The 14,611-nt window shown below is 41.6% G+C and overlaps 1 protein-coding gene across 3 annotated transcripts in view; it reads right to left on the bottom strand.

The window, feature by feature from the left end:
• The window catches only part of SYNE1 (spectrin repeat containing nuclear envelope protein 1), a 384,525-nt gene that overhangs the window by 64,189 nt on the left and 305,725 nt on the right, over positions 1-14,611 (bottom strand). For all 3 annotated transcript variants that reach the window (XM_070417448.1, XM_070417449.1, XM_070417450.1), the window contains 9 exons: positions 13,815-13,948; positions 13,208-13,412; positions 10,430-10,612; positions 9,748-9,894; positions 8,564-8,718; positions 8,006-8,153; positions 5,863-5,957; positions 2,109-2,343; positions 177-371 (listed from right to left, as the gene is read on the bottom strand). In XM_070417448.1, coding sequence (XP_070273549.1) covers positions 177-371; positions 2,109-2,343; positions 5,863-5,957; positions 8,006-8,153; positions 8,564-8,718; positions 9,748-9,894; positions 10,430-10,612; positions 13,208-13,412; positions 13,815-13,948 — 1,497 coding nt within the window. The remainder of the gene's footprint in view (positions 1-176; positions 372-2,108; positions 2,344-5,862; positions 5,958-8,005; positions 8,154-8,563; positions 8,719-9,747; positions 9,895-10,429; positions 10,613-13,207; positions 13,413-13,814; positions 13,949-14,611) is intronic.

The raw sequence follows: 14,611 nt of genomic DNA, 5'->3' as shown, positions 1-14,611 counted from the left end.
GCTGGAAATGGAGAGACTTCTCCGGTTTATGCAAGACAGGACGGAGTCGTAAATAAGACACAGGAGGTCAGAACACCGCAGGTTGACAAGGACCTTTGCGTTATCTGAGTTGCAGGACACCAATGGGAGGAGCTTGCAGCTCCGCTACATCTACTGGAGGAAGGGGCTGGACCTACTTTCAACAAGAAGGCCAGCTTTTTCTTCTGCTCCTCCAGACGCACGCTGGCGGCTTTCCACTTCTCCTGGATTTCCGTGAGCTCGGCCTGCAAGGCGGCCTGGGCCCCGCTGTCGGCAGAGAGCAGCAGCTGCTTGCCCGCCTCCACGGTCAGGATGTAGCTGCCTTGTTGTCGCAGGAACACTTTCTCTTTGAACTGAAAGGAAGCAGAGCTGTTTACTTTCTCATTCTTTCCATCATCATTTCCCTATCACCAGTATTTTTTAATGACCCTGGATGTTTGCAGAAATAGCATGCCCTCTTTTATCCTGTAAGCATTTACTGAGCAAATACTTTGTGCATGAATAGAACTACATGTAAATAAATGAGAAGTCAATAGGGAGAGGCCTAGTGTCTGCTCCCGGTTTAAGGAAATCATGAGACAATATGAAAACTGCTCTATAAAATTTATGCACAGGGAGCATACTGTCATATGTGTGTGTGTGTATGTGCTTTTAAAAAATTTTATTATGATCTTTATATTTCTCCCACAGAAAACATTTATAATTCGTATTTAATATAAACTAATTCAAAAAAAAATCAGTGATCACATATCTAACCCACTTGGGGTACACAGGGGGCTCCCTCAAAATAGTAATGCCTTTGTGAGTCTTGAAAGACATATAAACACAACCAGGTTAAGGACCTGGTGTCATGTGAGGGCAAGGAGGCAGGGAGAGAACACCTCCCATGCAGAGAAATGAGGATGCGCTAATTTGCTGTACAAGGTAAATACGGATTTAGGGCCCTGGAGGTAGTTTTTAGTGGCTGGAACATCGGATGCACCTAAGATCGGAAGAAGATGAGGCGCGACCACCTTGCATAGGAATTTGGTTTGGCAATAAAAGTGACTGAGATTCACAGGATATTAACCAGGAACATGACGTGTTTGCTGAAAGCAGTCGGGTAGAAAACGCGGTCAAAGAAGAGCATGTATTGGATCTACTATGACAGGTTAGAAAGCTATCGCCTGTCTAGGCAAGAAACCATGAGCACCTACTCTAAGGCAGTGGCAGTAGGGATGGAAACAAGGAATATTAGACACGGGAAGGGAGAGGAAACGAAGAGTATAGCTATGGTTCCTGACAGATGGACCGCTAGCTGGTGGTGACATTTCCTCAGACGAGGAACATGGGAAATGGACTGATGGAGAATGGTTGGTCCAGAGAACCCAGCTGTTGTTGGAACCCACGGAGTATGTTGTGTGTGTGATGCACACAGACATACATCTAAAAGGCAGATGAATTACATGAGCTGAAAGCTCAGGACGTAAATGTGACCAGAAGATACCAATTTGGCCATTCTCTGCTGTTAGAATGTCATTGAAGCCACGTAAGGACATGAGGTCTACAAGAGAAGCGAGGAGAAGAAAGAAAGCAGAGAAGAGTGACCTTCAGAGGAAGAGGGACCCATGAAGTTCACAGGGACAGACTGATGAGAAGGCTAGCAGGTATCTGTCCAAGAAGCTGGAACTCAAATCAAATTCCCAGGCTGGTGAAAGGAAGGTGTTGGACCAGGAATGGACACACAGCACTGAGCCCCTCTCGTCTTTGGGACACTCCAGTGAATTGTTTAAACTCAGGAGTAGAATAAGCGCAGTCAATGCAAGGTTGTCCTTCCCTTTCTTCTTCATCCCCGATGGGATCCAAGGAGCTGCTGGGCGGCCTGGGTGTGTGAAGAGGAGTGAGTGTTTGTACGAGGCCGGAACCTACCAAACTTTCATGATTCAATACGGCCTTTGGAAAGCAGTCATTTTCTATGTGTCTGTTGACATCTGAGAACGACGTTTGTCCTCATTCCAAAGTCAGTCCAGAACCGCTCTGAGAGACTGAGGCTGGGGAAGTGTGAGGAGTGGACAGGCAGGAGAGGTTCAGCCGGCGTGCTCTGCCCTTACCTGCACGTCGTCGAAGAGGGTCCGCGCTTGCTGCAGTGGGATGGGGACGCTCCCGAGACCGCTCACGGGCAGGTAGGACACATCAACCAACCACTTGCGGAGCTTCTCTGCCATCTCCCGGTAGCGCTGCCACTGGCGGATCTGGCTGTCGATGATGCCTCTCCTTTGCTGGGCCCTGCGGATCACTCCCTGCCACTGATGACTGAGGAGGGTCAGTTTCAGGTTGAACTCATCCCTGGGGAACAAACAATTCCACGGGGGAAAACACTGTGATCCTGAATGTAGAGACATTGTCAGCCAACATCCACATACTCGATGTCTGTTAAGCCCTGAAAAGCGATCAAGGGCAGAGGTTTTCAAATATCATGCCGTGATCTGTTATCAGGTCTCTTGCCAGCACATTTGAAAATGAACAAGCCGGGCTGGCGTGGCTCAGTGGTTGAGCATCGACCTATGAACCAGGAGGTCATGGTTAGATTCCCAGGCAGGGCACATGCCAGGTTGGGGGCTCAATCCCCAGTAGGGGGCGAGCAGGAGGCAGCCGATCAATGATTCTCTCTCATCATTGATGTTTCTGTTCCTCTCTCTCCTTCCTCCCTGAAATCAATAAAAATAATTTAAAAAATATATAAAAATGAATAACAATTAAAATAGTGGGGTTTGAAAACAATGAGTGTTCTCATGTTTCAGCACAGGCTGACGGCATATGGATAAGGTCAATGTCGAGTGCATGAGATTGGAGAGGGCATAGGGCAGCAGTTGCAATGGGAATGGCCCCCCAAACCCTTACCCTAAGTTTACCTATAGAAATGTTTGCAGCATGTCCACAGCACCTGGTGTGTGCTACAACAGTAGAAAATGGGGAGCAATGCTTATTGATAACCTCTGTCCTCAGCTGGAATTATAAGCCACTTTGAATGAATAAAACTGGGTGATTTTAGCTAGAGTCAGGAGCCACTTAATTAAAATTATGTTATTTAAAAATTAAAGAAAACCACACTGTATTCCATGAGCTCTCAGTATTCCTCACAATAAACATCCCTGGTCATCACTATAAAAGGTGGTTCGTATACATAAAGGTATTCCAATTTTACTGAAGTCTTTTCAATTTCCAGGTAAATAATATCAGATTTTTGTAGCTTGTTTTTCCTACTTCTGTATTTTCTACCTTTAACAAATGTTGCCTCGGCCGGCATTGCTCAGTGGTTGAGTGTCAACCTATGAACCAGGAGGTTCAATTCCCATTCAGGGCACATGCCTGGGTTTTGGGCTTGATCCCCAGTGTGCTGTGTGTAGGAGGCAGCCGGTCAATGATTCTCTCTCATCATTGATGTTTCTGTTCCTCTCTCTCCTTTCCTCTCTGAAATCAATAAAACTATATTTAAAAATTAAAAAATGTTGGCAGTTATTCATTGAGTTTTCTTTATCTTTCGACTTGTAGCTCCAGAACTGGTTTGCCTAGTATCCAATAGAATGAGTTTCTTTATAGATGATACTGTTCTTCACATGTTTTAGTGCTCACGTGTAACATTACTCACTCTTTCTCTATTGTGTTAGTTTTGCTCTTCTTCCCGAGATATGCGATTTCTCCTCCTGCAGATCTGAACTGGACTGACTCTTCGGGGCTCACACTCTTGGAACCTCCTATTACCTAAGGCAGTGATGGCGAACCTATGACATGCGTGTCAGAGGTGACACACGAACTCATTTTTTTGGTTGATTTTTCTTTGTTAAATGGCATTTAAATATATAAAATAAATATCAAAAATATGTCTTTGTTTTACTATGGTTGCAAAGATCAAAAAATTTCTATATGTGACACAGCACCAGAGTTAAGTTAGGATTTTTCAAAATGCTGACACGCCGAGCTCAAAAGGTTCGCCATCACTGCCCTAGGGCCACTGTGAACTCTGAGTTTGTAACCAAAAGTGTCCTCAGTGTTTCTGTTTTTAAAAGAGCCTTCCTGATATTTACCATCTAGGTGCAGAACCGAATATGATGAGTTGGGTTGATGAAACCTCCCTAAAAGCTACCAGTGTCTCTCATCTCTGAAAACATGTGACTCCAGGCCCCAAGAATACCCTGCAGCATGAGAAGTGCCCTGCCTACCCTCTCCCCGCCAGGCAGCTGGCCAAGTTCTCGCTGGAGCCGCATCCTCGCTCTGCAGAGCAGAGCAGTCCTGAGCTACCTGCCAGCATGAGGAACTGCTTCGAGCACGACACTGTTCCCTCTGCTGAACTTGAGCTCTACAAAGCAGACGTTATAAATGAACTCGTAAAACACAATGCATTTGTAATCTGAGGCCTTCCTACTGTCAACATGTCCTAACGAAAAATTTTTTTTCCACTTGCAACTTTCAAAATTATTCTCCAGTCCAGCCCTCATAATTTCATCCCTTGGTGTTTTTCCCTAACTGATAACATTGAAAATTTAATAGATGTTGGCTTGTGCATGCCTTTTAAATTTTATTTTACTTAATGACTCAAACTTTTGTAATATTGTTATAGAGTTGCCTAAGGGAGGATAAAGCAAAAGATAAGTTAATTGCATCTAAATCTGTCTTCTTTAGAGGGACTTAAATTCTCTGTAAAGTTCACATTAAATTTGGCTTACTTAGACTAGAATAAATACGGTATCACTTTTTGTTGTTCCAAGTTTAACCACAGAAATCTTTCATGTTCTTCCAAAGAAATAGCCACTTTAAAACTAAAATTGCTTCCAAAGCATTTAAGAAAAAACACAGCTTAATAAAAATCATGATTTTTTTAAATAATACAAAATTAAATATAATCACAATTACTGGTCCTAAATATGGGAAAGATATATACATGTAATAAAATAAATGAGATTTATACTGCAAATATCACCATGGAGTCTAGATGGGATAGCATAACATTGGTCTCAAGAAATGGAAATGTAATATGAAAGCATCAACTCACATACCACCAAGCTAATGAGGAGGTATTACCCCTGCATTTGAATTTTTTAAAAAAGTTATCTTCATTGTTGAAAGTATCACAGATGTTCCCCTTTTTTCTCCCCTTGACCTCCTCATTCCTGCTCTTGCCCACTCCCTGGGCCTTCACCTCACTATTGTCTGTGTCCATGGTACGCCTGCATTTTAAATAAAGAATCTGCTAAGTACACAAAGAGGAAGCAGGCTGCGTGTAATCTGACGTAAGGTAGCAGCCCACCATTTTCAAATCTGGTGGAATTAGCAAGGTATGAGAGAGCTGGCTGGTCTCGACTAAAAACCAGATACTCCAGTTCTAGGCTCGATTCTGTGCTATGTAGTTCGTGGCCTTGGTCCAATCAGTTCACATTTCTGGGCCTCAAGTTTTCATCTGTAAGTTAGAGGGATGGTCTAGCCATCTTTGTGCTCCTTTTAGGAATAAAATGTCTGTAATCATATGAGACTATGAGAAGCATATGTTTATAAACCATTGATGCCTCATTGATACAATTCATTCTGATCTATTTATTAATTCCAGTCTCCTACAGACAACTAGCAGAGGTTGGCTAGGTGATTTCCAATTACGCTACGTCCTTCATATCATATAATAGCGGTTCTTTAAAAAGATTCAATTCTCAGTCATTTCAGAGATTCATAGAAGCCTCTCCTCCAATTACGGAGGCTCCGCTGCAGGACAATTGCCTTGGGAAGGTTGGATAGATGCCCTCTAATCTGCTCATTAGAAAGAAAATGACTAATTTACTGGAACCTTTCTTTATAATAATATATCAAAGGTCCTACCTGTCATCAACTTGACCTTGTTCCAGAAGACGCTGCCCATCAGTAATGATCGAGTGCAAAACCTGTTGACGACTGAACATCTCTGCTTGAAACAACTGTTATTAAAAAACACACACACACACACACAAAAAAAACACACATAATTTAGAGTTTCTAATTTTAATGACCCGTTCTCTAATAAGTTTCCAAAAGTTCTGATTTAAGCAAGGTTATGAAAAATATCTCCAGCTGAGTCGGGATACTTGTTTTATCCTGCAGTGTAGAAATAACGTAGTTGTAAACCATCAATTAGGATAGCCTTAAAATTTAATTTTTGTTTACCAAAACTGACTAAAAGTAGAATTATGTTCCTCTCCTTTCTTTCGAAATCACCTATAAAGTTGGTTAGCACATAAATCGTATTCCAGATCCTTCTGTATGCAGAGTATGGTTTCATACAGAGACTAGCTTAAGACCTTTTAAGAAGTTGAAGAATGAAAAATAAAAGAGACTTTTTTTTTGGAACTCACTATTTTTTCAGTTTAATTGGGTTAATAAAATTATTTCATACTAAAAAATTCAACAGAAATGATTCCAACCTTTTTTTCAATTGTTGCTTAAACAGGTTTATTGAGATATAATTCACATACCATATAATTCACCTATTGAAAGTGTGTAATTTAATGATTTTTATTATATTTGCAGACTTGTGCAACCAATACCACAATAAATCTTAGAGCATTTTTTTTCATTACCTCGAAAAGGACTCCATGATCATTAACAATCACTCCCCATTTCCAATTCCCACCTCTAAGTAACCTCTAACCTATTTTTCATCTCAACATTTCATATCAATGGACTTATGCAGTGTGCTGCCTTTTGTTATTGGCTTCTCTTCCCTTAGCATATTTTCAAGTCTGATCCATTTTGCAATATATGTCAACAAAGCATTTCCTTTTTATTGCTGAGTAGTATTCCACTGTATAAAGATACCACATTTTATTTATTTATTCTTCAGTTGGTGGATATCTGAGTTGCTTCCACTTCTTGGCTACTATGAATAATGCCGCTATAAACAATATTCTTGTGCAAGCTTTTGACCACATGGATATATGTGTGGGTGACTATTTTCATTTCTCCTGGATGAATTCCACCCAGGAGTGGAGATACAGGGTCACATGATAACTCTATGTTGAACACTAGGAGGAACTCCTACACTGTTTTCCAAAAAAGCTTCACTATTTTCAACTTCTATTAATAACGGGTAAGGATTCCAATTTCTCTATTCCCTCCCTCATCAACACTGATCTTTTCCATTGTAGCCATCCAAGTGGGTGTAAAGTGGTATCTCATTGCAGATTTCATTCACTGTATTTTATTTCCCCTTCAGTCAAATCAATAAAAATAGACTTAAAAATACCTTACATGTATTTAAATTCTTGATTTCTTAAATGTGAAACAAAATGCTTCAAAATTCATTTTATTCTCTTTTAAATTCTGCATTAAGCCTTTTCTCTGCTTGTAGGTAAATCCTATCTCCCCATTTGCATATATTTTATAAACACGTGTGACAACTTAGTCACACCAGTAAGTAGCAAAATAGAGGCTCACAGCAAAATAACTAATTTGGGTTTTGTATCTAGTTTTCTATCAGTGTTTCTTGAAAAATAGAATATAATCTGGTCAAGAGGTGCACTTGGAGGTTTTGGTAGGTTGATTCCCTAGAATAAAATGCATATATGCTTTTTAAAGAACACACAATTTTCATTTATCAAAGAATTTTTATCAAAGCAGAATCTCTGTAGCAACTAGCCTTGGCAATATTAGTGGAGTCTGTACCTCAATTTGAAAATTGAATGCAACTTTCTGAACTCCTTCCACAACCCTGCCTGCCTTCCCTCCCCACCCCTATAAGTAGACCTCGACCACAATTGTGACACTGTCCAGTGCAGGGTATTGAAGTCGGCCACTGGCTTAAAACCAACGATGGGGCAAAGGGTGGGCTACAATTTGGGAATTAAGCCATCAAAAGAAAGAAGGCAAAAACAGTGTGTGCATTTAGCAGACTCAGCACAAGATTCAGCCCTTTAATCCCTCCACATGGCATTTTGTAGCATCTTTCAAAGGCCTATTTAACTGCCCCTAATCTACTAGCAAAACTCACCTCATGGGCTCTCTGCTGCTCCAAAAGATGCTGATAATTGCCTGAAATCTCAACAGCTAATTTTTGCTCCGTCTGAACCAGGAATTCCATCCATGTTTCGCATTTTTCCAAGAAAGTCTGATGTTGTAGCAAAAATGACTGCAACTTACTGACAAAATAAAGGAAAGAGAATAGTGGCTATGTTGCTGCTTATTCTATCTTTGGCATATAAAACAAGATTAAATAATTTCTGCCTCCGATTCTAATTTGACTATCACAAACCTTTCATGTTAGGTAATAAAATTTAGAAAGCAAAATTGAAAAAAAAAGTTTAAAATGGTTAAGTCTTAAGAAAGAAACGATGATGTATCTTTTATATATTGTTATGTAAAGGGGCTTGCTATTTTTTGATTAAAAAAATATTTAGTACATTAAACATGGGAAAGCACAATTTGAGCTTCTTACTTTTAGTTCCAATTTTGTACATCGGAAAGACCTAGGCTTTATAACTGCACACCAATCATGAACTTGTTTCTACTGACATATCACAGCCGCCAAAACATCTCTTGGAGACTCTACCTGAATCTCTCCGTGGTCTGAGAGGAGATGAGAGACCAGTGCCGATTCAGACTCTGCATCCTTTTGATTTCCTTGTCATTCAGGGGTAGCCTGTAGCCAAGCTCATTCAGACGGTCTAAATCTGGGGCCATGCTGCTGAATTTCAACATCTGTCCCTGAAAGCAAGATTTAAGAGCAGGTTTAGCACCGTGACCAGAAAGGGGAGGGAGCTTTCCAAGTGCTCAGTGAACTTGGATTTCAACAAGAGGCCGGCTGTTGTTCTCCTGTGCATTTCTAGGCCACCTGCTTGCCATCGCGAGAGCTGCAGGTAAAGAAAAGCTGCACCTTCCAGTCAGCATCCGGGGCTGCCACTGTCACTTGGCCATTACTACTCACCACCCCTTGGGGAACAGTTAGTAGTTCCATGTATTATTGACTGGATTCACTTACTAATAAAAAGTAATTCTTCATAGAACTGATAAAGAATGAAAATTATGCTGATGGCTGAGAAGGCATATTCTTACCTTTATAGTTCATTTATCCCAGCTAATCTGTCCCTTTATTATTTAATAATAATAGTGATAGTAACACTAATTAACATGTATTGAGCACTTCTTTGAACTAAGCATTGTTATAAGAGCTTTACAGGTAATACAATAACTCATTTTTAGCCTCAAAACAATCCCATAAAGTACTACACTACTATTCCCAATTTACCATGAGGAAAAAGAGGCCCAGAAGCTTTAAGTAAATTGCTCAAAGTCACCCGGCAACTAAGGGGTAGAGCTACGTAAGCAAGAGTTGTTGGGTTCTTGCTAGATGGCACACTACCCCACTCCATACATTATCTGAAGAGCTTCAGTTTTAGGACTTTGGCCCCAGCCCCGATGTTGGTGACCATCAACTGAGAAAGCAGTCTGTGCTTTCAGCCCTCTGTCCTCCCTTCAGTCCCAGGACACGGCTGCCTCTTCTGGGTTGCCTGTGGGCATTCGCAGCCCATCTAGGAAACCAGCCACAGGAAGGAGAAAATGCCAGGACACTTGGCTGTGTGTGTTTTCCCTTTGCATGCTCTGCAAAGCTCATCACCCTGGAGAAGGAAGTGACTCAAAATAAAAAGGTAGGCCTACGTCCGAAGTTTTGAGTTTTCCTTAAGGTTTGGAGGACAGAAGATGGAAGGTCTGGGACGAGGACTTCCACACACTTGCCTTCAGTTCTTCCATCCTTTCCTGGATGGTTGAGAGGTCAGATGAGTGGCTGGGGTCCTGCCCTTGAAGTATTTCTTCAGCTTCTACTATCCAGGCCTCCAAAGCTTCTAAACTCTTAGTAAAGGTTTCATAGTCAAGAACTCCAGCCTTTTTATTACAAAAGAAAATGAATGGTTAGAAATCTAGTGAAAGGACATGGATACTGAAATCATTTCTCATAGTCTATTGTCTAATTGCAATTGGACAGACAAGGCTACAATGATTTTACATTTTCTTCTTTTTAATAATATAATTTTCTAAAACCTAGAATGTGTTACTTCTATGTAGAATTACCCAGTTAGAGTCACTCTTAAAATATATTACCAAGCTGAAATATACTCTGATTCTTGCAAAAACTTATGAATTTTAATATTAAGCCACTCAGTGTTATTAACTGAACATATTTTACCCAGTGCCATGGAAGAAAGCATTGGTTTAGGGGCACAATTACTTTGTAAAGAATAGTGTAAAACTCCCGCCTTCCCTTATTCCCACTGAAAATGCCAAGTTTGTTTATATTTTTATTCTTTGGTCTTGAAGGAGGCGGTGTCTGAATGATGGAAAAAATCTTCTTCTCCTGAGTTTATGCTCAGAAGTTACAGAACACCCAACTGACAACACAGGCTGAATGTGAGCTCTGTACCTGTAACACGGTCTGCTGTTTGCAAAGAGCCTGCTCCAGGGCACACAAGTGTTGACTCAGCGACAGCTGGTCCGAGTGAATGGCTGCTGCTGCGGAAGCATCCACCTGTTGCTTGAGTTGCTCCCCCAGCTCATGGAGAACAAACAGGGAATCCTTCACGGTGCCCAGACCTCTGAGGAGGTCCTGTGGAAGATGAAAACACGCCCGTCATGAAACCACATGCTAAGTGTAGTCCGTATAACAAACCATCAGCGAAGGGCCACGCATCTAGAAACACTCCATTCTTAACTGTCAAGTTATTACACGAAATCACCTTCACCTGAAGGAAAAATAATCAAGAATTGAGTCCAATTTATAAATCCAATTTCCACTGGCTAATAATTCTGAGCATAAAAGGTGGAGGCAAGAGATACCATGGAAAATACTGGAAGTGCAGCTCACCCCTAGCCCTGCGCACCAGAACCATCGCTAGGGTTCCACACCCGACTAATAAATCCAAAGGCACATGCAGCCGAGTGTCCGGGCATTTTCTCCTTCCTGTGGCTGGTTTCCTAGCTGGGGCTGTGAATGCCCACAGGCAACCCAGAAGAGGCAGCTGTGTCCTGGGATTGAAGGGAGGACAGAGGGCTGAAAGCACAGACTGCTTTCTCAGTTGATGGTCACCAACATCGGGGCTGGGGCCAAAGACCTAAAACTGAAGCTCTTCAGATAATGTATGGTGTGGGATTGTGTGCCGTCTAGCAAGAACTCATGTGGATTAAAAATTTTAAAGAACGCATTTACTATCTATAATAATAAAAACGTAATATGCTAATTATTGCGAATTTCGTACATCAGGCCTCTGATCATAAAAGCCAGAGAGACTTTTATTGTAGAACACAGGGGAATGCAGCAAAACATACATAAACAAGAAAAACAAATCTACAAGTAGAGTCAATAACTGCAACAGTGGACAGTTTTTTCTTGCTTCTTCATATAATTGATGTCAAATTGAAAACACAGCGCCACATTTTATCTCTTTCTACTTAGTATTATAGGCCCAAGAGATGAGTTTATCAACAGTATCATCTGTAGGATGGGTGGTCGAGGTACAGTGGTTGTGACACACCCGCCTATCTCAGTGGGGTGTGGAACCCTCACGATGGTTCTGGTGCGCAGGGCTAGGGGTGAGCTGCACTTCCAGTATTTTCCATGGTAGCTCTTGCCTCCACCTTTTATGCTCAGAATGATAAGCCAGTGGAAATCCGGTTTCTGGTTTCCGTCTACCACTAAGCCAGTGATGGCGAACCTTTTGAGCTCGGCGTGTCAGCATTTTGAAAAACCCTAACTTAACTCTGGTGCCGTGTCACATATAGAAATTTTTTGATATTTGCAACCACAGTAAAACAAAGACTTATATTTTTGATATTTATTTTATATATTTAAATGCCATTTAACAACGAAAAATCAACCAAAAAAATGAGTTTGCGTGTCACCTCTGACACGCGTGTCATAGGTTCGCCATCACTGCACTAAGCGATGACACATGACTGAATCTTCTACTTGCTGCTGGTGCCCCACCAGACATGGAGGAGAGAGAAGAGCCTGCGTATACACACGCAGGGCCTACTGTGAGAGGAAGAAAAGCAAAGGGCGACTTTACCCTTGACATAGCTATCAGATAAAGGCACAACTGGGAGCACTGCGCTCTAAAACAGGTGCATCTCCACTCCGAGGGCTAAATATTGACAATGACAAATCTTGTTAAGGATAAACCCTCAGAAGACGGAGAAAAAACAGGAGAACTGTATTCACCATACATATTCAACTTTAGTTTTCACATGATGATTTGTTATTAATGTAAACGTATTAGACTAGGTTAAACTTTTATTTATGTGCTTTTTATAACTTGCCTAATTCTGATAAACTAAATGGGAAAGTTTGTAAGAAGATATTTGAAAAAAATTCATTAAAGACAAAAAAGGACAAATAGTAAGAGCCATGCGCTGCGGGAAACAAGAGAACTGTCCCCGAAAACCTTAAGTAGGTTATTGGCAGATACAGTGAAAAAGAGAACTATTAGAAAGCTCTTAAGAAGAATACACCCATAAATCAGGAGAGAAAGACTTCTTTGTACCATTAAATTCTTAGAAGGCATTATGTTGATGCTTATGTAAAAGATAATGAACCAAAATGGATGAGAGCTTTAACAGTAGATTTAAAAAAGATATAACATTATTCTCCATATGGTCATTTCTTATATTGACCATCTCTGTAGAAAGAGCTTGAATCGTTCACATGGATTGCATTCCATTAGGAAAAATGGGAAAACAACTCATTGTTTTAAATGGAAAAATGAGCCTGCGGACTGAAGGGTCCTGGGTTGATTCCGGTCAAAGGCACATGCCGGGTTTCGAGTGAATCCCCAGGAGGGGGCGTGCAGGAGGCAGCCAATCAATGATTCTCTTTCATCATTGATGTTTTTGTCTTTCTCTCCCTCTCTGAAATCAATAAACATATATTTTGAATGAATGAATGAATGAATGAATGAATACATACATACACGCATACATACATAAATGAATGAATGAATGGAACAATGAGAGGGGCCTTTAAAATCCGGCGCATGTGTTCTGAAAACCTAGCAGGCTCCTTGATTAAAACAATTCTTTGGGGGTCAATTGTCTCACATACTGAGACATATCAAAGGCTTACCCACATCAGCACTCGCCCTGCCAAACTGGACAAGTCTACGAAAGGCATGTTTGGGAAACAAATCACGATCGTGCCCGAACGTACATTGCAATCGTGAACCCACGTAGCCACTTCGTCATCGGCGATGTCCTTGCTGGCCGCCGCCTTCAGCAGCTCCTGGGTGCGGCCCGCCTGCTGCTGGACCCCGGAGGCGCACTGCGCCGAGTAGTCGCGGTGTCTCTGCCACAGCTGCAGGAGGGCCCTGCTGGCCTGCAGCTGCTCCGCCACCTCTTCCAGCAAGTTGTTCCATCTGGAAACGAGACCCAACACGCGTGGGCAGACCTCCCCCTCGCGCCAAATGCTCTGACTTGCTGTTTTATGTTTCACGATCCTGCGTCATGCGCATTTGGAAGGCATGCAAGGATGTCTCATTTCTATTGCACATCATAAAAAGTAGCATGTCACAGTCACCCCAGGGGGAGCCTGCAGGAATGAGGCCCGTCTTTGGGTACATAGCAGTTCTAATTTCTCTCTCAACATCTTCGCTGCTTTTACTTACCATTAGCTTCATGTTGTCAAAATTAAAGCACAAGTGGAATAAAATCTACAAAGCCCAAATTCAAAACGCTGGCGAGTTTTCATTGCGTCACTCCTTACAATGTGGTTGTGCTGTACGCAATGCAGCACAGTGTTAAGTTAGCAAGCGCCATACCTCATAGTGACTTCCTTTAAGGTACTGGTAAGAGTTTCTGTCACAGGTGGGTGACACTGTTTTAACAGCTGGTTGGTGACAGAGTCAAATTTCTGTAAGCTCTTTTCCTGTTTTTCTAGATCATCTTGAAGATTCTGCCCAAAGATAAAATAGCAGTTATTAGGTCTAAATGCTAAAAACAAAGTCTAAAAAGTAATTTGTAGCTGTTTTCGTGAATATGCACATATGAATATAGAAACAGTGACGTCGCTGCAATGCTTTATATGCAAGTATTACTGAGAGTCTCAGTTCTTCGTGCAACTAAGAGGTGGTCTCGATTCTTAGTACATCTCCACACGTGAAGGAGGCTACAAAGTCCAGTCCTATTTAGCACTGGTATCTGATTGCCATCAATTCAAAATATGCAAAGTAAAGACCCTGGATTCTTTCCTACCTTAAGAGAGCATTTGCAGGTGTTCAACACAGACGAGGCTAAGTTAAAAAGCACTTACAACCTCCTCAAAGTTATAAAATGTGCTTTTAAACTTACTAGTCTCAAAATAACTTTTAATGATTCTTAGTATCCGCAACAAGAATTTAAGGTTCAAATACATTATATAGACACATTTTATCCTTCTTCCTGACGGCCCAACGCCCCTCCCCAAAGGTATGCCCTTCAGAAAGCCTGCCTATGAGGTCAGCAGCATATACATTTTGATCTCCAAACCAAGGAGGTACATGCTGGGCCCTTGCTGGCATCCCACCCCTTGAGGGCCTGCCCTGCCACCCCATAGTCTGCATTGAGTAGCCGGGGAGAA

The sequence above is a fragment of the Myotis yumanensis genome, unplaced genomic scaffold (genome assembly GCF_028538775.1).
Source record: "Myotis yumanensis isolate MYYU_CA2020_CCGP unplaced genomic scaffold, mMyoYum1.0.hap1 SCAF_6, whole genome shotgun sequence".
NCBI lineage: Eukaryota > Metazoa > Chordata > Mammalia > Chiroptera > Vespertilionidae > Myotis > Myotis yumanensis.
The sequence above is the reverse complement of the archived record's forward strand: the minus strand, read 5'-3'. Positions and strand labels throughout refer to the sequence as shown.